The sequence below is a fragment of the Perognathus longimembris genome, chromosome 9, assembly GCF_023159225.1.
Source record: "Perognathus longimembris pacificus isolate PPM17 chromosome 9, ASM2315922v1, whole genome shotgun sequence".
Lineage (NCBI taxonomy): Eukaryota > Metazoa > Chordata > Mammalia > Rodentia > Heteromyidae > Perognathus > Perognathus longimembris.
The window spans coordinates 9,696,022-9,719,761 of NC_063169.1; the positions used below are offsets into that span (position 1 = coordinate 9,696,022).

Here is a 23,740-nt window from a genome sequence, read left to right on the forward strand (position 1 = left end):
CGAAACATGATTTAGGGAATGAACTAGTTTGTTAATTGTAACATTCTCCTACTTTTTTTGATCTATGATACCTTACCATGATACTTTCACTCACTAAACCTTTTTCCTTACATGAATTTGGCTGGTCTTTGGAAGAACACTGAGAAGTAAGCTACACATGTAGTGACTTCTTTTTATTATGAGGGTAGATTGCATCCCTGGTCAAATTCAGTAGCAAAGAGCAAAAGACCCAGTCTGGGGCTGGGGATATAGCCTAGTGGCAAGAGTGCCTGCCTCGGATACACGAGGCCCTAGGTTCGATTCCCCAGCACCACATATACAGAAAACGGCCAGAAGCGGTGCTGTGGCTCAAGTGGCAGAGTGCTAGCCTTGAGCGGGAAGAAGCCAGGGACAGTGCTCAGGTCCTGAGTCCAAGGCCCAGGACTGGCCAAAAAAAAAAAAAAGACCCAGTCTCCTTTAATTCTGTTTATAGCTAAGGCTTAAGAGGGTCTTAAGTAAACCAATGTAACAGTGACATGCTCCAGTACTGCCACTAGGGGGCGGGAAAGCTTCACCACAAACCCAAATCTCTTCTTGAATTCTGCAACTCCCATCTCCTGAGCACGAAGAAATAAGTGCAAAGTTAGCCTCCGGGTAACATATATCTCCATTTCTATCTACATCTATACATATAAACACGTGTGCACATCTAAGAAATGTAGGTGCATTTGTTGGGCTGCCGCAAGTTCTTAAAAATCTGGGCAAGAGTCTTGTTGCGATCCCAGTGGAAACACTTGCATATGGATACGCAGCGATGAGAGGGAGGGGAAAAGAGAGGCACCAATGAGTTGCCATCACCAAGCAGATGGGAAGGCCTCGCTGGCAGCCAAGGCAGGCGCGGGGCCGAGAGGGCCTCGCAGGCTGGGAACTGAAGAGAGGCAGCTTGATTGACTGTCAGGAGAGCCGCACTTCCCAAGCTTGGCTGCTCTTGGCAATCAACCCAGGCAGCCTGAACCATACCTCCAGAAATTCAGATTTCACGGGTACAGAATGCAGTGCAAAGATTTTCCTTTCTCTTTCTTTGGAGACCCTATCTCACTATGTTGCCCATGGTGCACTCTTAAGACTCAAGGGATCTGAGTAGCCTGGGGCTACAGGCATATGCTACCATCTTGTCACAATATATACACAAACAGAGAATATATACATTCTCTGTCTCTGTCTGTCTTTGTCTCACTCTCTAACTCAGGGCCTTCTTTATGCTAGGCAAGTGCTCTACCTCTGAGCTATAGCTGGGTATATTTACTCCGGCCCCAGAGATTTTTTCATAAAACCGTTCAAGTGATGTGAAGTTCAGTCTAGATGGACAGCTATGGAAGTGGAGGGAGGAGGTGGGTGGTGGTGGTGGTAGGTAGTGTCCACGGTGGAATGGTCCTTGCCCTCCAGCAAAGAATTGATCCTGACCTGAGCACATTGGCATAAATCTTTGCAGTCACACTGCAGGTGAGAATGGTAATGCGCTTTGGGGGCCACACCTCTAATCGGAACTCAAGTGCTTCCTTCCTGCCTCCTCTAGAGAATGAGGCCTGAAGTTTCATGCAAGAAGTTAAGAAATTCATTTGTTGTGTTACAGAAGACTGTCTTGAGGGAAAAGGGAAGTTAGAGTGACTGATTCAATTGTTCCCTTATTTGCAGGATCTAGCAGGCTCTCCTGTAGATTTGTTGGATGTGTGTGTGTGTGTGTGTGTGTGTGTGTGTGTGTATGCGCGCGCGCACGCTGGTAGTGGGGCTTAAGCTCAGGGTCTACCATTCTCTCTTGGCTTTTTCACTCAAGGCTAGTGCTCTACCACTTGAACCACACCTCCAATTCTGGCTTTTTGCAGGTTAGTTGGAGATAATTTCAGGAACTTTTCTGCCCAGGCTGACTTTGAACCAGGATCTTCAAAGGTCAGCTTCCAGAGTAGCTAGCATTACAGGCACCAGACACTAGCACCTGAGTGAATTTTTTTTTTTTTTTTGCCAGTCCCAGGGCTTGAAGTCAGGGCCTGGGCACTGTCCCTGAGCTTCTTTTGCTAAGGCTAGCACTCTACCACTTGAGGCACAGCACCATTTCTGGCTTTTCCTGTTTATGTGGTGCTGAGGAATCGAACCCAGGGCTTCATGCATGCTAGGCAAGCACTCTGCCACTAAGCCACATTCCCAACCCTGGATTTTTTTTTTTTATGAGGAAAAAGATTAGTCCAGGTCCAAGTGAATCTGTAAATGATTAATTTCCTTCTCTGGATTTTGTGAGCATAGATTTGGTGACTCAACCTGGGAATTTTGTTTTCTGGAGAATATAAAACCCTACATAAACTCTAAATGTATAAAGTGGACAAATAAATAAATAAACTTCCCATCCATGTGGATTGCTCTTAGATAATTCTAGTTACCACAACTATAACCAAATAAAGGTTAAAAAAATCTCAAATGCTACCAACCAGATCTTCAGAGAAAACATAACTTAGTACAGCCTCAGAGCCAAATGTGGCCCTGAGTCATTATCTTCAGAACAACAACCAACCAGCATCACCCAGGGAATATACTAGCAGGTGCTAAGTAATCCATAAGCTGTTCCTGTCTGTGTCTTCGGGTTGTGTGTGGGACCCTGGGCCGTCAAGTTTGTTTTCATAGTGATTTGCAGACAGATTCATCGCCTCTGCTAAAATAGTAGAGATGCCACCAGCAAAATTAAGAAGAAGTGGTATTGATTAAACAGCTTGGAGGGGTTTGTTTTGTTCATTTTTAGCAAAAGCCCACCATGGCGAGCACCTGCCTCTGGCCTATTTGTAGAGTATTTTATGCACGTTGAGACTGAAGCCTGGGGAAAGGGTTAAGAATCTGTCTTAGTTCCAGTCTTTCCAAACTGGAAGATCAACCAGCCAGAACACCCGCAAATCTTGCTCTGCACCCCAGCGTGACAGTGAGATGGAACTGTCACGCCCACCCAAGACTCCGACCTCTGGGTGCTTCAACTCGTCCATCAGTTTGGAGCTAGCTATTTTAGAAGTCTTGATGAGTCTTTGCTCCTTACAAAGAAAGTCTTGACACTTCCTCTAGGCTCATAAGAGGAGCAGGACAGTCTGATCGTTTAAGTGTTCTGGTTGTCTGACTTTAGACGCTTGTGTCCTCTCCTACGGGTTTGTTCTGTGTTGTTCTGTTTTTGGAGGAGGGCAGTGTCTTACTCAAGGTTGTGTTCTACCACTTGAGCCACAGCTCCCCTTTGGCTTTTTGTTACTTACTTAGAAGTAAGAGTCTCACAGTCTCTCCTTGAACAGAGATCTTCAGATCTCAGCCTCCTGAGTAGCTAGGATGACTGGCATGCGCCCTCGGTACCCAACCCTAAGTTTTTCTTCAAAATCCTGGTGACATCTTTATTGCCACTAGTTTTTTCTCTCTCCTTTCGCTAGTACTGGGGGATACTGGAGATTGAACGCAGGATTTTGAGTTTTACTGGGCTTGCTTGTTCTACTGTGCATTGCTGTTGGTTATTTGGGGGGTCTTAGGGATTTTTCTGCCTCAGTTGAATTCACACTGAGATCCTCAGGCGTGGCCCTGGCATGCCGCCTCATCGCCTCTCAAAGGCTCTCTCTACTCCGCGTCCGCTTCGTCCTTTCCGCAGCATTTTCAACAGCTGAGCTTGGCTTCTGTCTGAGCCGTGTTCTTCCTGACTCTTCAGCTACGGTCTGTGGATATCCATCTGCTTGCCTGCTTTGACTTTGAGTCTGTCTCCTTCACTGTCTTCTTTCCTTTGAAGGTCTTTCTTTTTTTTTTTTTTTTTTTTTTGGCCAGTCCTGGGCCTTGGACTCAGGGCCTGAGCACTGTCCCTGGCTTCTTCCCCCTCAAGGCTAGCACTCTGCCACCTGAGCCACAGCGCCCCTTCTGGCCGTTTTCCGTATACGTGGTGCTGGGGAATTGAACCTAGGTCTTCATGTATGGGAGGCAAGCTCTCTTTCCACTAGGCCATATCCCCAGCCCCATCCTTTGAAGGTCTTTATGTAGTACTTTTCCTTTTTCTTTGTTTCTAATTATTTTTCCAGGCTGGTATTGGGCCTTGAACTCAGTGCTTGGCTATTTTGCGCAAGGCTAACATTCCACCACTTGAGTTGCACCTCCACTTCTGGCTTTTTGGTGGTTAATTGGAGATGAGTCATGCCCAGGCTGGCTTTGAACTAGGATCATCAGACCTTGGCCTTCTGCATAGCTTGAATTACAGGCATGAGCCACCAATGTTCAACTTCCATTCCATTTTTGAGCTTTGGAGTTCTGTGAAGATCATCTGTTTTTCTTACTTTCAGGGTGACACATCTGCAGACATTTATCTCTGGGGTGATGACTGTCACATTTGTGCCCATCCCATAGTTTTTCTTCTAGGAACTGTAGGCCCACACATTTCATACATATAATAATGCATTATCTCTCCTCATGCCCACCTCTTGTTTGACCAGACATCCAGATACACCATCTCTGATTCTTCCTAGCTGTTTATTTCGTCTTCTCCAACTTGCAAATATAATAAACCCTATGATCTTTCTTTTGGAGGTATGAGGGTTTCAATTCAGGGCCTTGTGCTTTATCACTTGAGTCACATTCCCAACCTTTTGATTGATATATCTATATCTATATCTATAATCTGTATCTATAGGTATGTGTTTTGCCCTGTTTGGCCAAAGACTACAATTATCTGATTCCCTGTATGCAATCCTCTGCTTCCCTGTAGTTGGGATTACAGGCAGCCACTACTGCACCTAGTTTCAAGTCCTGTGTGTGTGTGCGTGTGTGTGTGTGTATTTCCCCCAGTATGATGGTGGGGCTTGAATTCAGGGCCTTACACTCTTGCTTGGCAGGTAGGCACCCACTGGAAGAGGGAAGGAATGCTCTGCTTGGGGGAGGAGATGGAGAGGAAAAGGTCAGTGCCTCTCTTAGAGCAGAAGATGGGTAGTGGGTGACAGTGCACTGGGAAGGCACCAAGGACCTTGTGCATCTCAGGGGTGGTAACAAGTAGCATTTGAGGAGTGTTTACCATGTGTAGCTCTGTTCTTGGAGCTTTGCAAATGTGAATGAAGGACATGAAATAAACAAATGTTTATCCTCTTCTTGACTTGAACTGGACCATTCCCAAGATGAAGAAACAGAGACACAGAGATAACCTAAGTCAGTCACGGGCAGACGAAGTGGCTCTGTGTCTTGGGTCAGCTCTCCTGAGCAGCCCAGGGAGGTGAGGAGAGAGGCGGGTGAGGGTGGGGTGGGGGTGGGGGGAGAATTGGCAAAGATGCCGGGGTAAAGTCAGGCTGCAGCTTCAACTGAAAAAAAAAATGTTTCGAGTTTCCACCTCAGATTGATTTCTTCATTTGACTCTCCAAGGCTGGTTTGACTTGGAAAACTAAAGATTTGCAGCATTTAGACAGATAAGACATGCTTATGGCAGGAAAGTGTTAAAAGAAATTGAAAATATGACATCATCAATAGCTTTTCCACGCCTTTCTCTTCAGAATGAAAATTATCTGCAATAGATTTTTCTTTTCAAGTTTTTGTCACAAGAAACAACCCCCCAAGCTGTGTGGTGTTCGGAAGTAGTCATTGTATATGTGTGGGTGCTGGGTGTCCACCTCAGGGAGACTTTGCCACTCAGTTACCTGGTCCCCCACCCAGGAGGAAATCCAGGGTCTCCTACAAGCTGAACACATAATTTAATTGTTGACTCATAATAATCCCAGCCCATCAGTTCTTGCAAGAGAACATGGTGGTATAGGTTAAGACAGGGATAATTGTAAAAAATAAGAGAGGATGGGACAATTACCATTGAGAATCTCTCTCTCTCTCTCTCTCTCTCTCTCTTTTTTGCCAGTCCTGGGGCTTGAACTCAGGGCCTGAGCACTGTCCCTGGCTTCTTTTTGCTCAAGGCTAGCACTCTACCTCTTGAGCCACAGCGCCCCTTCTGGCTTTTTTGGATATATGTGGTGCTGCGGAATGGAGCCCAGGGCTTCATGCATACAAATCGAGCACTTTACCACTAGGCCATATTCCCAGCCCTCATTGAGAATCTCGTTAAGAGAAGACTTGATCCTCGATGACATCTTGTTTTAAGAAAACAAGACTGGTGAGAAATTTACAAATTCTGTATCACCGTGTTTTAACAGAGAAAGTACTTTGTCCAAGTGTACATTTCTTTCAGTAGGACTTACACATTGCCTTCATGGGTCTATCTATGAAATTAGCTGGCTCAGTACAGAAAATCAGGTTACACAATTGCTTTTGCAGCCAGGGATGTTTTTATTCTGGCACGTAAAAAAATAAACAGGTGTATTGGATATGACTTTCAAATGTTTGTCATTTATTTTATTCTTTTTTTTTTTTTGGCCAGTCCTGGGCCTTGGACTCAGGGCCTGAGCACTGTTCCTGGCTTCTTCCCGCTCAAGGCTAGCACTCTGCCACTTGAGCCACAGCGCCGCTTCTGGCCGTTTTCTGTATATGTGGTGCTGGGGAATCGAACCTAGGGCCTCGTGTATCCGAGGCAGGCACTCTTGCCACTAGGCTATATCCCCAGCCCTATTTTATTCTTAATTAAATTGTGTGTGTGTGTGTGTGTGTGTGTGTGTGTGTGTGTGCACGTGAGTACGCACATGTGCACCAGCCACTACTCTGGCTTGAACTAAGGCCCTGAGGGCTGTCCCTAAGCTTTGTGCTCAAAGCTAGCACTCTCCCACTGGAGCCACTGCTGTTGTTCGGGCATTTGGGTGGTTAATTGGAGGTAAGAGCCTCAGGGCCCTTCCTGCCAAAGCTGGCTTTGAACATTGATCCTCAGATTTCAGCAATCTGAGTAGCTAAGATTACAGAAGCAAGCCACTGGTGCCCAGCAATATCTGTTGTTTTCAAAAGCACGCATTACTTTTGTGTGAGAATTTGCCCAAAATCTTATTGTGACTATCAGTAAGCACAGGCCTTAGAGGTAACCCTGACTTCATTTCTTCAACCTCCTTAGACAATTCAGAAGTTTCTAAATAACCAGACAATCCATATTTTTAAGAACATATCCAGCTAATTTCTAGGGTACAGTTTTCAGAACCTGGCATTCTACCATGAAACAGGAGAAGTGCACACATACATTGCCCTCGAGCTTATCAGTTTGTTGACAATCCCAATTAACCTTAGGTATTTAGAAATTAATTCCCATGAGTGGATGAAAACAAAGATAAATTGTTTAAGCAGAGCCATTAACAGGCTCTAGAGCTTTCATTTGAAATGACTACTCTCAAGAGAGACAAAGGGCACGTTTTCTCTCCTATGTGAAAGTTAGTTCTAACTTATACATGTAAACATATACAAGATCACATGCATAGATAGATAGATAGATAGATAGATAGATAGATAGATAGATAGATAGATATACACATACAAATTCACTAAACCATGGCACATGGAGGGGAGGATTTCAATGGTGCAACTCTTTTGAGCAGCTGATAGTTTAGTAAAACCAATACCAGGAAGCTGATACATGATTTTTTTTTGTCAAGGCTAGGGTGTTGGTGAAAGGGTGAAGGTCAGACAGATGGAGAGAAGAAGGGTGGGTGAAAAACAGTCATAATATTCAATGTACACAGGTGAGAAGGAAACCAGACTGTGTGAGAGGACGGACAGGTGGGCTTGGGAGATGGTGGTTGACTGGGTGCTCTGGACTCAGAAGCACCCACGCTGAACGGAAACAGCGTTGGACAGCTTCTGAAAGATCATAAAAATGGTCAGGTGCCGGTGCTCACACCTGCAATTCCAGCTACTCATGAGGATGAGGTCTGAGTAGCATGGTTCAAAGCCAGTAGGAGCAAGAGCTTCCATGAGATTCTTATCTACAAGTACCCACCAAAAAGGCAGAAAGGAGAGGTGTGGCTCAAGTGGTAGAGCACCAGCCTTGAGCACACAAAAAAAGGGACAGTACCTGAGTGCAATCCTCAATAACAGCGCACACACACACACACACACACACACACACACACACACACACACACACGGTAAAATGAGTAAAAGATATTTCCAGAAGACTTCTTTGAAGTAAACAGCATGTTTTATAAATAGCCTAAGAACAGTCCTTATTAAGTATGTATTTTAAAAAGTAACATCTTCTGGCGCTGGTGGCTCACAACTGTAATCCCAGCTACTCAGGAGACTGAGATCTGAGGATTGCTGTTCAAAGCCAGCCTGGGCAGGAAAGTCTATGATACTCTTATTTCCAATTACGGACCATGAAAAGAAAAGAAAAGACAAAAAAAGAAAGAGCTTGACACGGAGCTGTGGCTCAAGTGGTACAGTGCCATCCTGGAGCAAAAAAGCTCAGGGACAGCGTTCAGCTACGTCCAAGGACTACACTAAAAGAAAAAAAATGCTATCAGGGAGCCATAGCTCATGAGCTGGGATACAGCTCAGTGGCAGGGTGCTTGCCTAATACGCTCAAGGCCCTAGTTCAATCCCCAGCACTGAAAAATATAAGAAGAAAAGTCAGTGACAATAAACACAAACACTGGCAAGAAATTATACTGGTCATTACACGCATTCTGGCTGGGCGCCGGTGACCTGTAATCCTAGTTACTCAGGAGGCTGAGATCTGAGCAGCGAGGTACAAAGCCAGCCCAGCAGGGAAGTCCACGAGACTCTCATCTCCCATTAACCACCGGAAAAGCAGAAGTGGCGCTGTGGCTCAAGTGGTAGAGCGCTAGCCTTGAGCTGAAGAGCTCAGGGACAGTGTCCAGACACAGAGTTCAAGCCCTACCACTGACAACGAGCAAACAAACAAAACCAAAACATTCTGGAAGGCCTTTTAGGTGGCAGAATCCAGAGACTGGTCTTAATTACCTCATTGTTTGACAAGTTTCACTCTCAAAAATAAGTAGGAAATGGCAGATACTAAATATTAATAACTAAAACATGCAATTCTACTTTGTTTTTGGTAAATGAAGTAATGATATTTTCCATACTGTCATCCTTGTAGTAAAGTACATGCTTTTGTTACATATTTTGATTTTGTCTCTTAAGAAAAATGACTATTTCAAGTGTTTCTGGGATATAAACGGTGTCTTGAGATACTCAAATTTAACATTTCAACACCCACAAAGTAACAAGGGGGACAGGCACTATGGCTCACACCTGTAATCCAAGCTACTCGGAGATCAGGAGGATCATATTTCAAGGCTAGCCAGGCCGAAAAGTAGGAGAGGCCTCCTCTCAATTAGAAAGCTGGGCATGATGAGGCAAATCTGGGATCTTAGTTATGAAGAAGGATAGAAAGGAGGATCAAAGTCTAAGGCCAGCTCAGGCAAAATGCAAGCCTGAAAAAATAACCGCATTGGAAAGAAAAGTGGAATGTGGCTCAAGCGGGAGAATGTCTGACTAAGTGAGCACGAGGTTCTGAGTTCAAACCTCCGTGTTGCCAAGAACAACAATAGTAACAAGCCAACCTAAGGGAAACGTTCAAGTTACTATTTTAGGGATGACAAATAGGTAGTTCACATTTGACATCAGTAGAATACAAACAAAATGCTATTTTAGGTGAGATTCAAAATGTGTGCATTTTCTGGCCAAAAAATTTCCAATAAAGGGTTGTTGAACTTAGTTATGTGATTACACTCATACGGGAAAAGAATAGTTTTGCATGACTTAGGGACTATCTGTGAACTGCTTTTCAGAACTACTGATTATATTGGCTGGATATTTTATTTTATTATTTTATTTTACTTTATTTCATTTTTTTCCTAAAAAATTATTATCTTCAAATAGCTATGCTAAAGGGCTTCAGAACAGAGTCACTCCTTTGGTTGGTTTTTTAAGTCATGTATTTATTTCTCAAAACTACACATTCCCAATTAAGTTATTCAATTATTTAGTGTAGCTTTTAGGCTCCTGTGGAATTCAATAAATTTAGATGGACTTTGGAAGTGTGTTGAAAATTAAAACAACAATCACTAAGCAGAATGAGGGTACAAGGAACAAAAACATCAACCTTCAATGTCACCAGTTAGTACGCAAAAGCCTCAGTGATCCACAGAAGGGACAGACAGGAAAATCATAAATTCAGTTAAAAGTAAGAACCAGGTTAAGTGTAGATCCTGTAATTATAGGCATAGGCCTGTTGTGATCCTAGCTTCTCAGGGAGTCTGAGCTATGAGGATCAAGGTCCAAAGTCAGTCAGAGAAGGAAAGTCCATGAGATTTACCTCCAGTTCACCACCAAAAAGCCAGATGTAGAGCTGTGGCTCAAGTGGTAGAGTGTCGGCCTTGAGTGAAAAAGCTAAGGGATAGTAGTTAGGCCCTGAGTTCAAGACCCAGTACTAGCACAAAACAAACAAACAGTAACAACAACAACAAAAAGTAACAATTCTGAAAAACAAGGGAATTCTTAAAAGAGACTTTACAGAAACAAGTTGGATTTCAAGAGGCATAGCAAAGTAACTCTTAAACTGTTGATAAAGGACTTAGCTAGCAGAATAAATGGATTTCATTTTCTTTCTTGCCGCTCACAATCCTTGTCCTTAGTTGTGAAGCAAAGCAGAACGCCTCATGCCTTGTGAAGTGTTACACACTGAATTAAGCAGGACTTTTAGGAAACATAATCTGCTTCTACTAGATAGGATGTCTCGTGCGTGTTGCCAAGTCAGACTGATTGCAGGACCGGGCTGAACTGAACTGACTGGGCTCTGCCTTCACTTTCCAGTGTGTTCGATGATGTCATCAGTGCTTGCATAATAACTCAAAATGGCTTCTAGAGCAGCAATGACTAAAAAAAAAATGTTTCATGTTTTCTTTGTCCAACAGAGTAGCCATCAGCCGCTTAAGGCTTATTGAATGCTTAAAATGGGGCAATATGTGACTCATCAACTGAATTTTAAATTCTATGCCATTTTATTTGATTCAAGGATGTGCTACGCGAGTAGTGGGATTTGAACTCAGGGCTTCTTACATTCTCAGCAAGCATGCTACCGCTTGAGTCCCACTCACAGTCCTTAATTAATTTAAGTTAAAAGAACCTCCTTAAGTTAGACCTAAAATACAAACATATGTGAAAACACGTACAGGTCCATATACAAACTGACTACAGGATGGTATATATGCAGGAGTCATTTGCCATGCGGTAGCTATGTTGAACACTTAAGTGACAGTCAATAAATACCAGAGAGCTGAAACATATCCTATTTGAGGGGGTGGAAGTGAAGGGGGAGGGGACAGCCGGATGGAGAGAGGAAGGGCGGGGGGGGGGGGGAAACACATCGTAATACATGAAACCCGAGTTAGGCTCCATCAGTGGATGGGCGTGGTCGGGGCGGATGGGGAAGAACGGGGATTGACGTGTCTGGTACACATGCAGACATAACAAGTTGAAACCTCTTTGCACAATTATTTAAAGACAGTAAGAACAAATTTAAAACAGAGTGTTGGCGGCTCCTACCTGTCATCCCAGCTACTAAGGAGGCTGAGATCTGAGGATCCTGGTTTGAAGGCACCCCCAAGGCAAGCAAGTTGGAGAAAGTCTTAACACCGATTTAGCCAAAAGCTGTAAGCGGACTGTGGCTCAAGTGTCAGCCTTGATTAAAAGCACTGTGGGACAGTGCCCGGGCCCCGAGTTCAGTCCTTGGTCCAGGCACACGCACGCACATGCACAAATAGATTTCTCTATGTATGAACTAGCCTCCAGTGACCAGTGGCTTGGCTTGGCACACTCTACCCCCCTTTACTAACTTATTTCCTGTAGAGCACAACACAGAGAAACAAATTACTACACAACTGAATAGGCATTTGGATGAAAATGGAAAGAAGTTCTTGTGAGAGATTTTCTTGCTAGAAAGAAACAGTAACTCAAGTAAGTAGAGATACGCCTGGAAGCATGGGTTCAAGAGAGTCCCCTCACAATCACCTGATAGCTCGGATGACAGTCTTGAGTGGCGGGGTGAGATCTTCCACTGACACATCACACTGGCATCCTTTCTCATCGTAGATGTCGTCTGTGCCAAGGGCCGTGTCAGCTGTAACAGAAGGCAATGCCAATTGGAAACACCAAGGTATGCAGAAGGCAAGTCAGTTGCTATCTACTTGTTTCTTACTCTTTTGTCTGCACACTAACCAACTTTTTGGTGACTTGACGTGAGTTCTTTTCGGAGTGGTTTTTCTCACAGGAAAGATGCTGGTGACGGATTTGTATTAATCCATCTGTGCTCTTTTACCCAGTTCCGTGGGAACTAAATACCCATCATCTAAATGACAGCTGCGTGGAGTTAAGGAAACAGCCTTTGGACATGTAACCAACTGGCTTGTATTTACAGAGTTCCAATCCAGGGACACTGACCCCATGAGCCCTGTGCTCACTGAACAAGCGAGCTGAGCAGCCAGACCAAAGAGAGCCGACTCCTTATTAGTTACTGGACACAGTCAGAGGTCTAAGAGAGAGCTTGCGAAACATGGTACAGCCAAAGCTAAGGGTGGATCTGCAGATTGGACGTGAAAACCCAGTACCTCTCAACCCCTTGACTTTACTGGGGGGTTAATTGCTACATGTGGAAAAAGTGTGGGGTTCGAATAAACACTAAATTACCAATGTTGTATAAAATTAATAAGGAATACACTTGGCATATATGACAACCTTGCCATTGTTTTGAACATATGACTTTCAGAAATGTAGGAAATTCATGACAAATGATAGCAAAAATTGCTAAATCTATTTCTTAAAATTGGAGAAGGGAAAGTTTCCAAAGTTGATATCTAATTTCAACATGCATCTCCACTCCCCCCACCACCCGGGTGTGTGTGTGTGTGTGTGTGTGTGTGTGTGTGTGTGTGTGTGTATGTGTTGGTCATGGGGCTTGGACTCAAGGCTTGTGTACCTTGTGGCCTTGTGCTCATACAGACAAAGGTTACAAATTCAGAACAAAGTTTTCTCCCCTTGAATAGGATAATAAAATGATGACATGATGCTCTGTTAACTCTCAGTACTTCGATGAATTTTTTTTTTTTTTTGCTAGTCTGGCCTGAGCTATCTCTGAGCTTTCATGCTCAAGGCTAGCACTCTACCACAGCTTCACTTGAGCCAAAGCTCCACTTCTGGCTTTTTTTTTTTTTTGGTGGTTTAAAAAGCTGGAGCAAGAGTTTCATGGACTTTCCTGCCTGGGCTGGCTTCGAACTGTGATCCTCAGATCTCAGCCTCCTGAGTAGCTAGGGTTACAGGCCTGAGCCACCAGCGCCGGGGGGATGAACTCTTCTTTAGGGCTTCTATTTCTTTACACTAGGACAGTAATGGAGATAATAATAACAGTAACAAGAGATTCTTAGATTCTTAGTGAAACCTAACTATGTGCCAAAAACTTGAGTGAATTGCTACACAAATCTCATGAGCTGTGTACTCTGGTTTCTAGATTGTAGAAGGGAGGCACAGAAGGCGCCAGGCACTTGCTGAGGGGCACAGAGACAGTGATGGAAGCAGAATGTACGCCCATGTGTCTTTCTGCACATGGTTCTTCCTGCATGGCATAGTGGAGTGGAGCCTAGCAATGAACACAACACACCATGATACTTCCAGGATGATGTGAGGGTTGGAGGAGGAAGACAGGCAGACAGGTGGGCTCTCTTACAGGCCAGGGAGTGGACGGAGCTGAGGGCACCAACTGCCACTCAGCTGCCAAGGGGCTCAGGTGTTAGCAATCAAAGTGCTGAATTCAAGGGAGCAGTAGACTTTCCCTGAGCTTCTCTTCTTTTTCTTTTCTTTTTTTGCTCAAGGCTCTGTCACTTGAGCCACAGTTTCACTTCTGGCATCTTGGTGGTTAACTGGAGATGAGAGTCTCAGAGTTTCTAGCCTGGGCTGGCTTCAAACCAGGATTCTCAGATCTCAGCCTCCCGAGTAGCTAGGAGTACCGGGATCAAGAAGGTGTTTTATGCTGTCCATTGCAATAGAAGCATAGGACTGTCTTCCTTCATCTGAAGTCTAGTATCATCTTACATCCCTGGCAACCAGGGGAATACTGGTGATAATTCAAGGAAAACAGATGCTGCAACATCTTTATTGATGACCACTCTTCCATGAAAACACTGTAACTAATGATGACATGGTAATAAAGGTCTGAACACTCAGCACTAGTGGCTTATACACCTGTCATCCGAGCTACTCAGGGTGCTGAGAAATGAGGATCCCAATTCAAACATCAGCCCAGGCAGAAAAGTCCATGAGCCTTATCTCCAATGAACCAGCGAAAAGCTGGAAGTGGAGGTGTGACTCAAGTGGTGTAGTGCCAGCCTTGAGTGAAAAATCCAAGCAAGAGAAAAAGACCCCGAGTTTAATTAAGACCCAGTATAAAATCTGTGAGGTTAATGAGAAACGGTTATTTTTTTCCCCAGCAAACATATACTGTTCAGCAAACATTGACTGTAGTCAAAATAGCTGAAAAAGAAAGACGATGACACTGGTGTTAACAACTTATTGCACATGGGGGTGGAGATAACTCAAATGGTTACAAGACAGCCACACCCTCTTAGTCCCTTGAGCTCCAAAAAGAAACACCAGCTCTCTATCGCGCCGGAGAGCAAGGCCGGATGGAGGATCGGAGTCAGACCCTGTCTCGTTGCATCCAGCAGAGTCCTATGAGCAGCTTTTGTATAGCACTTTATTTATTTGTTTACTTAATGTTTATCTTTTTGTGTGCCAATACTGGGGCTTGAACATAGGGTCTCTCGTTCTCCCTTGGCATTTTCACTAGCCCTCTTCCGCTGTGCCCTGCCTCCACATCTGGCTTTTGAGTGGTTAACTGGAGATAAGAGTCTCATGGACTTTCCTGCCTGGGCTGGCTTCAAACTGTGATCCTCAGATCTCAGCCTCCTGAGGAGCTAGGATGACAGGCCTGAACCAGTGTCTAGTTTAGTACTGTGATTTATAACTTGATTCTTCAAGGTACTGATGGACACTCAGTTCTACTTTCCATTTATTTGTTTCTGAGATGTTGGCACATTTATCTTTGCTGGCACATGTCAGGACAGAAGCTGGCTTAGGGTTTTCTTTTTCCTCAAAGCCAGAAAGGGAAGAAGATACTATCATTTTTGCTTCTTGAGATAGCTGCTTTCTTTCCAGTAAGGTTAATGACACATTAGATGTCCCTCTTACTATTCCTAAGAGCTCAAGGCCCTTTATCGGTGATACAAAAGCAGGGGATCCATTTTGAGCTGGACTTGTGCTGGCTAGTCCCATGTCTGGTTTTGTCCTGGCCTTTTAGAATATGTGAGTGATAGGAACCCAAGCCGGTAGGAACACTGAGCTGAACAAAATTCAGTCACAAGCACCAAACTCTGCCCCTGTGGACTATCTTCCTGGCCAGCTCTTGCTTCCTATGGTGGAGACAAAGGAGCATAAATAGGATTCATTGCTTATTACAACTTTTCTTTTGTTGGTCATGGGGCTTGAACTCAGGGTCAAGGTGCTGTCTCTGAACTGTTTTTGCTCAAGGCTAGCTCTCTACCACTTGAGCCACAATACCACTTCCTTTCTTTTCTTTTATGTGTGGTACTGAGGATTGAATTTAAGGCTTCAATGATGTGAAATAAGTGTTCTACCCCTAAAGCCCTGCTTTGTCTTCATTATCAGTGGCCCCAAATTGTTTCCAGTTACCTTGTTTATCTACATTTTTGGCAAAATCTAAATTCGATTTTTACAAACCACTAATTGGAATTGCAACTCTGCATATAAAAACGTAAGTGCCACTTGGCGCTTAGGTGATGAAGAAAGATGAAGACCAAGAGGACATGGTAGACACTTCTGCTATATCCTAAGACTGCTTATTTTTCGGTTTCCTTCATGCTTATTTGCCATTAAGGGTACAGGTTTTGTTGGGCGCTGATGGCTCATGCTTGTAATCATCGCTACTCAGGAGGCTGAGATCTGAAGATTGCAGTTCCAAACCAGCCCAGGCAGGAAAGGCCCCGATTAAGCATCAAAGAATAGATGGAAGTAACTGCTGGCTCAGGTGGTGGAGCGCTAGCCTTGAGTAAAAGCTCAGGGACAGCCCCCAAGCCCTGAGTCCAAGCCCCGGGACTAGCATAAAAAAAGATTACCAAGTATGGCAGTGCATGCTTTTAATCTCCACACTTAGGATACTGAGGCAGGAGTATTGCTAGTTAGAGGCTAGCCTGGGCTATTACATAGTGAGACTTTGTCTCAAAAAAGCCAAAAGATGAAAAGGATAATTGTGAGTAATATATAATAATGTAAAAACATATTAAAGTATATGAATTGCAATGTGAAACAAGATATAATGGTTATGCATAATGATATACAAAAAGAAAAACAGCTAGAAGAGAATATGTAAAAATGAAATAAACCGCTCAAGGGCATGAGTTTATAAATGAAATGTAGCTCTTCTAAAATTCCCTAATGAGTTCAAGGCATTTTTTTCCCACCATAAAATTAATATCTACTGGGCTGGGAATGTGGCTTAACGGTACAGTGCTTGCCTAGCATGCCTGAAGCCCTGGGTTTGATTCCTTAGTACCACATACACAGAAAAGGCTGGAAGTGGCACTGTGGCTCAAGTGGCAGAGTGCTAGCCTTGAGCAAAAAGAAGCCAGGGACATCGCTCAAGCCCTGAGTTCAAGCCCCAGGACTGGCAAAAAAAAATTAATATTTACTTTTTTGGAGGAAAGAGGCTGGAGGTTGGACTAAATATGAATTGTACCACTGAGCTACACTTTAAGCCACTAAATAGAGTATTTGAGAAATAGAAAAGCAAATTAGGATGAAGAAAATATGTCTTTCTAAGTTCCAGAACAATACATTTTTATTTTAGGATTAAGTTGACTTGTACAATGAATATTACATTGTGGCATGAAAACATACATTAAAGTGACCACAACTGGGTGACACTGATCACTGATCAAAATGCATTTCACTTATAAACTAATTTGTTGAACCAGGTGCTGGGGGCTCACACATGTAATCTTAGCTACTTAGGAGGCTTGAGACCTGAGGATCACAGTTTGAAGCCAATCTAGGCAGAAAAGTCCATCAGACTCTTATCTATAACTAACCAGCAAAAAACTAGAAGTAGAGGTATGGCTCAAGAGGTAGTGCACCAGCCTTGAGTGAAAAAACTAATGGAAGGTGCAAAGCTCTGAGTTTCAGCCTGAATAGTAGTACAACACAGTACAACACAACAAAACAAACTAATATGTTGAATTGAAGCTTTTTTTTTTTGGTAAAGAAACCTAAAAGAACATATGATTTTGGTACACTGCATATTGTATATATGCTTATCTGAACTAGGGAAGGGAAAGAAAAATAAGGGAGGGTGTAACAAATAAGACAAGAAATGTACTCACTACCTTATTATTATTATGTAACTGTACCCTCTTTGCACATCACCTTGTCAATAACATTTAATTTAAAAAAGAATAAATAAAAAGAAAAAACTTTAAAAGAAAATGGCCCCTATGAATGGCGACTGTAAATAATTTGTTATATTCTGTCACCAATTACACTTTATTTTCCAAGGGTTCATTTCTTTGCCGTTGGCCATGGTTCGCCTGCCCTTTTCTCTGCCCTGTCATCTCTCAGCACCTTAAATATCATTCTAAGTTTAGAACTTTCATTTTAGACATGTGCTAGCCCAAAGATAATTTCTTTAATCCCACTAGAGTTTAGAGTAACTGTCTAGGCAGCTTTATTCTGTTATATTCTTGGTTAGGTTCTTTTTTTCTCTTCCTTGCTTCATTTTTAAGTCATGAAGAGACACACTGAGTTCTCAAGGGACTGGTGATCATTTAAACATACATATGTATCACACACATATAGGTAATATATGTGTGTGTGTCCTAGATTGTTCTCTTTTCAGATTTTTTTTTTGTTTTCACTTTGTTTTTACTCACTGCAATGATAATACACGTTCGTGGTAGATACTGTGAGTTAGTTAATTCTTGTGCTGGTAGTGGGGCTTAAACTCAGAGTGTCATTCTCTCACTGGGCCTTCACACTTCTGGCTTTTGGCTGGTTATTTGGAGATAAGAGTCTCGTAGACAACCTCTTTAGTCTGGCTCCCAGCTGAAACCCTCCAGTCTCAGCCTCCTGATGACTTAGGATTACAGGTAGGAGCTGCTAGAGCCAGGCTTGAAATATGAAAGATTAAAGATATTATTTTTATTAACCTCATTTCTCAGTTGACCATATAATATCTGTACATTTTTTGAGGCATAATGTATACATTCAGTAATGATAAAATCAAGTAATTAGCATAAGTATTACCTGAGAGTTAATTATTTCTCTATAATAAGTACAGTTCAAAGTCCTGTCTTTTATTTTTAAAATGGAGTGCATTAATAACTGCCTGATTATGGCATGAAATGCCTGATTTCAAATATTTTTTAAAATTATCTTTAAGTAGCTGTACAAAGGCATTTCAATTTAACACATATGTTTTTATTTATTTATTTATTTTTTTTGCCAGTCCTGGGGCTTGGACTCAGGGCCTGAGCACTGTCCCTGGCTTCTTTTTGCTCAAGGCTAGCACTCTGCCGCTTGAGCCACAGCGCCACTTCTGGCCATTTTCTGTATATGTGGTGCTGGGGAATCGAACCCAGGGCCTCATGTATATGAGGCAGGCACTCTTGCCACTAGGCCATATCCCCAGCCCCAACACATCTGTTTTTGAGTATACCTCCTATTTAACTATTTTTTATTGAATTAAATTTGTTTTCATTTCTTTATTGTCAAAGTGCTGTACAGAGGGGTTACAGTTTCATATGTAAGGCAGCGAGTACATTTCTTATCCAACCTGTTACCTCCTCCCCCATTTTTCCGTCCCATCTTCCCCCCTCCCAATTGCCCCGGATGAGTTGCGCAGTTGCCTCTATCAGAAAGAATGACATTGTCCCATTCGTAAGGAAATGGAAGGTCTTGGACAAAATCGTACTAAGTGAAATGAACCAGACTCAAAGAAATATAGGCCTTATTTAACTCTTAACACTGTATCTGTTGGTCAGTCTTGTCTCATCCTTCCTTTCAAGCCATAAAGAATGAGAAGGAATCAGTCCCCGGTTCTAACATTCTGAGACGTCCCCTCTTAAGTTCTAGCATCTTCCCTGGTTAGTGTCATTTCCTCTGCCTGGGAAAAGTCAGTTCATGCCAAAGTCAGTTTCTCAACACAGAGAGAAAGCTAAACACGTTGGGCTGCCAGGTGAGAGAAATGTATTCTCATGGCTCAGAAGCTCCTGCTTGACCTCTCCTTACAGCCTTTCCCTCCCAGGTTCCTGCCAGTGCTTCTCATGGCGCTAGGGAGCTATCACTATGGACACTGCCCACCTGATATTCTCTCTCCAGCCCCATCCATTTGCGTCTCCCTTCCTTATGGGTTTGGCTGGCAATCTCTAGAACTTGGGCATTTAATACCAGGCACATTATCATGTATGTGTAGGAAACCAACACAGCAACAAACACCTCTAAACAGGGAGAACTTGAGAGAATCCTTAGAATGAACCGTTTGAATCTCAGCATGCATGTAACTTGGGCGTAAGTTTCCTTTTGCGTTCTGGCAGTTCCTTGGCGTCGTCTCAAGCCGAGAGGATGCGGCACAGGGGCTAGAGAGACAGGTTAGTACTTCAGGAATTTACCATCTTTATGGAATGCATCGTCGTGGCCAAAGCTTGGCCCCACCCTGTCTTTTTGCCCCAGTGGCCATTGGCACTGGCTGTTTTCGTTTTTGTGCTGTTGCAGATCAAACCAAGGGCAGTGCACATGACAGGTAAGTGTCCTGCCACTGAGCTACACCCCCAGTCCAGGAATCGCGTCACGCCTATCACACTGGTTAGAACGTGCTATCTGTGACTGTGTGTAAATCTCCTTCCCCGCCAGACAAGGGCAGAGGAGGACCAAGTCTTCCTATCTGTATAGCCAACTTCTGTATGTGGGCCTTATTGTGTTCATTTGTACCTTGGTGTTTTGCATGCTTGCTTGCTTGTTTATTCATTCACTCACTCATTCATTCATTCATTCATTCATTGTTTCTCATGATCAGGTATAATCCAAAATTCTACTGTGAAAAAGAATTTTTTAAAGCTGGGTAATAGTGGCTCATGCCTGTAATCCTAGCCATCCAGGAAGCTGACATCTAAGGACTGAGATTTGAAGCTCTGAGTGGAAAAAGTCCAGCAAGACCTTTCTTTCTTTCCTTTCTTTCTTTCTTTCTTTCCTTCCTTTTTCCCTTCCCTTCCCTTCCCTTTCCCTCTCTCCCTCCCTTCCTTCTTTATTTTGTTGCCTGTCATCTGGCTTGGACTCAGGGCCGGAGCACTGTCCCTGGCTTCTTTTTGCTCAAGGCTAGCACTCTGCCACTTGAGCCACAGCACCACTTCTGGCCTTTTCTGTTTATGTGGTGCTGAGGAATCGAACCCAGGGCTTCATGCATGCTAGGCAAGCACTCTACCACTAAGCCACATTCCCAGCCCCCAACCAAGAACTTGAAGCCCTGAGTTCAAGCCCCAGCACTGGTATATAAATATAACATAAGAAAAAGAAAAATCCTTAATTGTCTTTAAAGTACTTAATTTTTAAAATAAAAATTTTAACTAAGATTTACCTCCATCGCCCTAGGAACATATTTAAGAGGCACAAGAATTTTAAAGTATAAGAATGAATAACTTTCACATTAGAACACAAGAACATTTACTGAAAAAAAGGTCTTGATTTTACCTAGGAAACACAACTTGTGGATCTACTTTAAATTCTTGGGTCGAGAGAAGCAATATAGCACTAATGAAAGTGTAAATATATTGCAGTGAGAAGTAGTGTTATTCTGTATGACACCATGGATATTTGACTGTTAAGTTCTTTTTCAAATGTGACCTTTATTCCAATTCTTTATATTGTTGACACTGTAAGGACAAACTGAAATATCACTAATGTAGCCATTCTTTGTTTAATTCTATGTCTTAAGAGATTTGGAGTAAATAGCTCAAGAGTGAGTTCTTTGATAAGTTAGGAACTCATTGGTTTCCTAGAAAAATAAAAAAAATAATTCTATAAGAAAACTTTGGATGTATTTGTCAACACATTTCTATTAATCTTTTTCTAGGTTAGATAATTAAAATACAACATTTAAGGGCTGGGGATATAGCCTAGTGGCAAGAGTGCCTGCCTCGGATACACGAGGCCCTAGGTTCGATTCCCCAGCACCACATATACAGAAAAACGGCCAGAAGCGGCGCTGAGGCTCAAGTGGCAGAGTGCTATCCTTGAGCGGGAAGAAGCCAGGGACAGTGCTCAGGCCCTGAGTCCAAGGCCCAGGACTGGCCAAAAAAAAAAAAAAAAAAAAAAAAAAAAAAATACAACATTTAAAAAGCAATGAAAGGCCGGAGCTCATGGCTCATGCCTGTAATCGTAGCTGGTCAGGAGGCTGAGATCTGAGAATCAAGGTTCAAAGCCAGCTCAGGCATGAAAATTTGTGAGACTCTTTATCTCCAATTAACCACCAGAAAACTGCAAGTGGCACTGTGGCTCAAGTGGTAGAGTGCTAGCCTTGAGCTGAAGAGCTCAGGGACAGTGCCCAGGCCCACAGGCCCGACAGCAGTAGAGATTGAAATGCTCTTATTTTAAATAATCCCAGCTATTCATATCCAAAGCATATATTAGTTTCAAAATAAATAATATTTTGAGCTTTTAAAGCAATATTCTAATTAAGGTGCTAATTTCAGTATTTTAACAGGCAGTTGTATTATCTTTTTTTTTTTTATATAAGGAAAGTTTATTGTTTTTTGTTTTGTATTTTTTTTGGCCAGTCCTGGGCCTTGGACTCAGGGCCTGAGCACTGTCCCTGGCTTCTTCAGGCTCAAGGCTAGCACTCTGCCACTTGAGCCACAGCGCCACCTCTGGCCATTTTCTGTATATGTGGTGCTGGGGAATTGAACCCAGGGCCTCATGTATACGAGGCAAGCACCCTTGCCACTAGGCCATATCCCCAGCCCCCAGTTGTATTATCTTATACATATTTTTTAACAAAAATAGATACTATTTAAATAGCAAATGTTGTTAGCACAATTGAAGATTATAAATTTAAAAGAGATTGTGTGAATTAGCTGGGTTCACTGATTATTTTTAGTGAGATGAAATTCTTGACATGGAAAAAGAAATGTAGGGCCCAGAAGAAATAGTTTTCTTACCCAAAACAGAAATGGAGAGGGACACACAAATAACATTATTAGAAAAGCCCAACTTATATTCTTTTCCCTAAAATAAATTAGATCTAGAATTTCATGTGAATGCCACATCCTGAATTAAAAAATATGTCCCATATGCATCAAATTCTCTCAGATCGATGAGGAAACTTTTATACTAAAGAGACAATATGATTAGCATTTGACTGGGTTTGATTAGCTTTTGCTGGCTTGGCTTATAGGAGTTGTCAATCTTTTATGATTTCCACACACAATAAGAAGTGTATTGTGACCCGGCACACACACACACACACACACACACACACACACACACACACACACACACACGCCTGCACTCCCCTCCCCCCACAGAGTTAAGAAAGACATTAAGATAGTAGATTTAAGATGGTGTTAAGATGATAGATTTGAATATACACCTCTAATCTTGATCCCTGTAAAAACTCCACTAAAATACAGCAACCAGAAAGATCTAAACACGTAAATGGAGAGAATAGGAGAGGAGGCCACAACAATATAATTTTGGAGGTAGGAAGCAGATGGGAGAAGTTAGGCTAACTGACATAGCTGATACCAGAGAGAAAAACATATGCCACCACTCAGGAAAACTGCAACAACAGTAATATTTACACTTGGAAAAGTTAAAAAAAAATCTAAGAAATTGATGGCATTTGTTATCTCTTCTGAATACAAGGGCATGGAGGAAAAAACTCAGATAAGGAGGATTACATATAATCTGGACAGTTAGTCCTGAGAGCAGATGTCCAAGGATAAGGGGTTGTCAGGTATAGTTGAAGGACAAGTATTAAAGTGAAAGGTGCATTTCTAATTGACCATATGTGGAGTGAATGTTGAAAATCCACTACAGCTGCTTACCATTGTAGCAATGGCAAGCAACCATCGGGGAGGATGCTTCACTAAATACGGTCTGGGGAACCTAACATGTTTCAGAAAAAAAGAAAGAGCTGAAAAGACACATCCAAGGAAGTCACCAAGAAATGTTTGACTCAGATCAGTGTATGGTGAAGATCAAAGTTGATCAGCAACAAGACAAATAAATCTCAGCAATCATGTTTCCCCATAGCTTCTATGCTTCATTATGAAGAAACATCCAAGATTTACTAAATATCTGAGGAAATCTTCTGTTACAAAAATAGAGGTCACCTCAAAGGAGGATGCTCCTAGGAGAGGAGCACAAAGCTGCAATGTGCCTCTGATCATACAAAATAACATTTACTGAAATGAACTCCAGGAAAGGGAAACAAGAGGGTTTTTTAAAAAGCTGTTCTCATTCTCTTTTACCTTGTGGGTTTGTTTATATGTATTTGGGAGGATAAGGGGAGAGACATAGGAATGGAGGGACAAAGGGTGAACAAATGCAGCGGTGGTACTCACTAGATACGGTGGGTGTGGATGGAAGGGGAAAATTGGGAGACTACTAGGAAAGGGGTGACATTTTCCAGAAATAAATATACTCCCTACCTGACTTACATAACCGTAACCCCTCTGTACATCAGCTTTACAATAGCCATAAACAAATTTGAAAAAATGGAGAT

At 42.7% G+C, this 23,740-nt stretch overlaps 1 protein-coding gene across 2 annotated transcripts in view; it reads right to left on the minus strand.

Moving 5' to 3' along the window:
* Kcnq5 (potassium voltage-gated channel subfamily Q member 5) overlaps positions 1 to 23,740 on the minus strand; it is a 486,711-nt gene that overhangs the window by 9,091 nt on the left and 453,880 nt on the right. For both annotated transcript variants that reach the window (XM_048353691.1, XM_048353692.1), the window contains one exon: positions 11,914 to 12,022. In XM_048353691.1, coding sequence (XP_048209648.1) covers positions 11,914 to 12,022 — 109 coding nt within the window. The remainder of the gene's footprint in view (positions 1 to 11,913; positions 12,023 to 23,740) is intronic.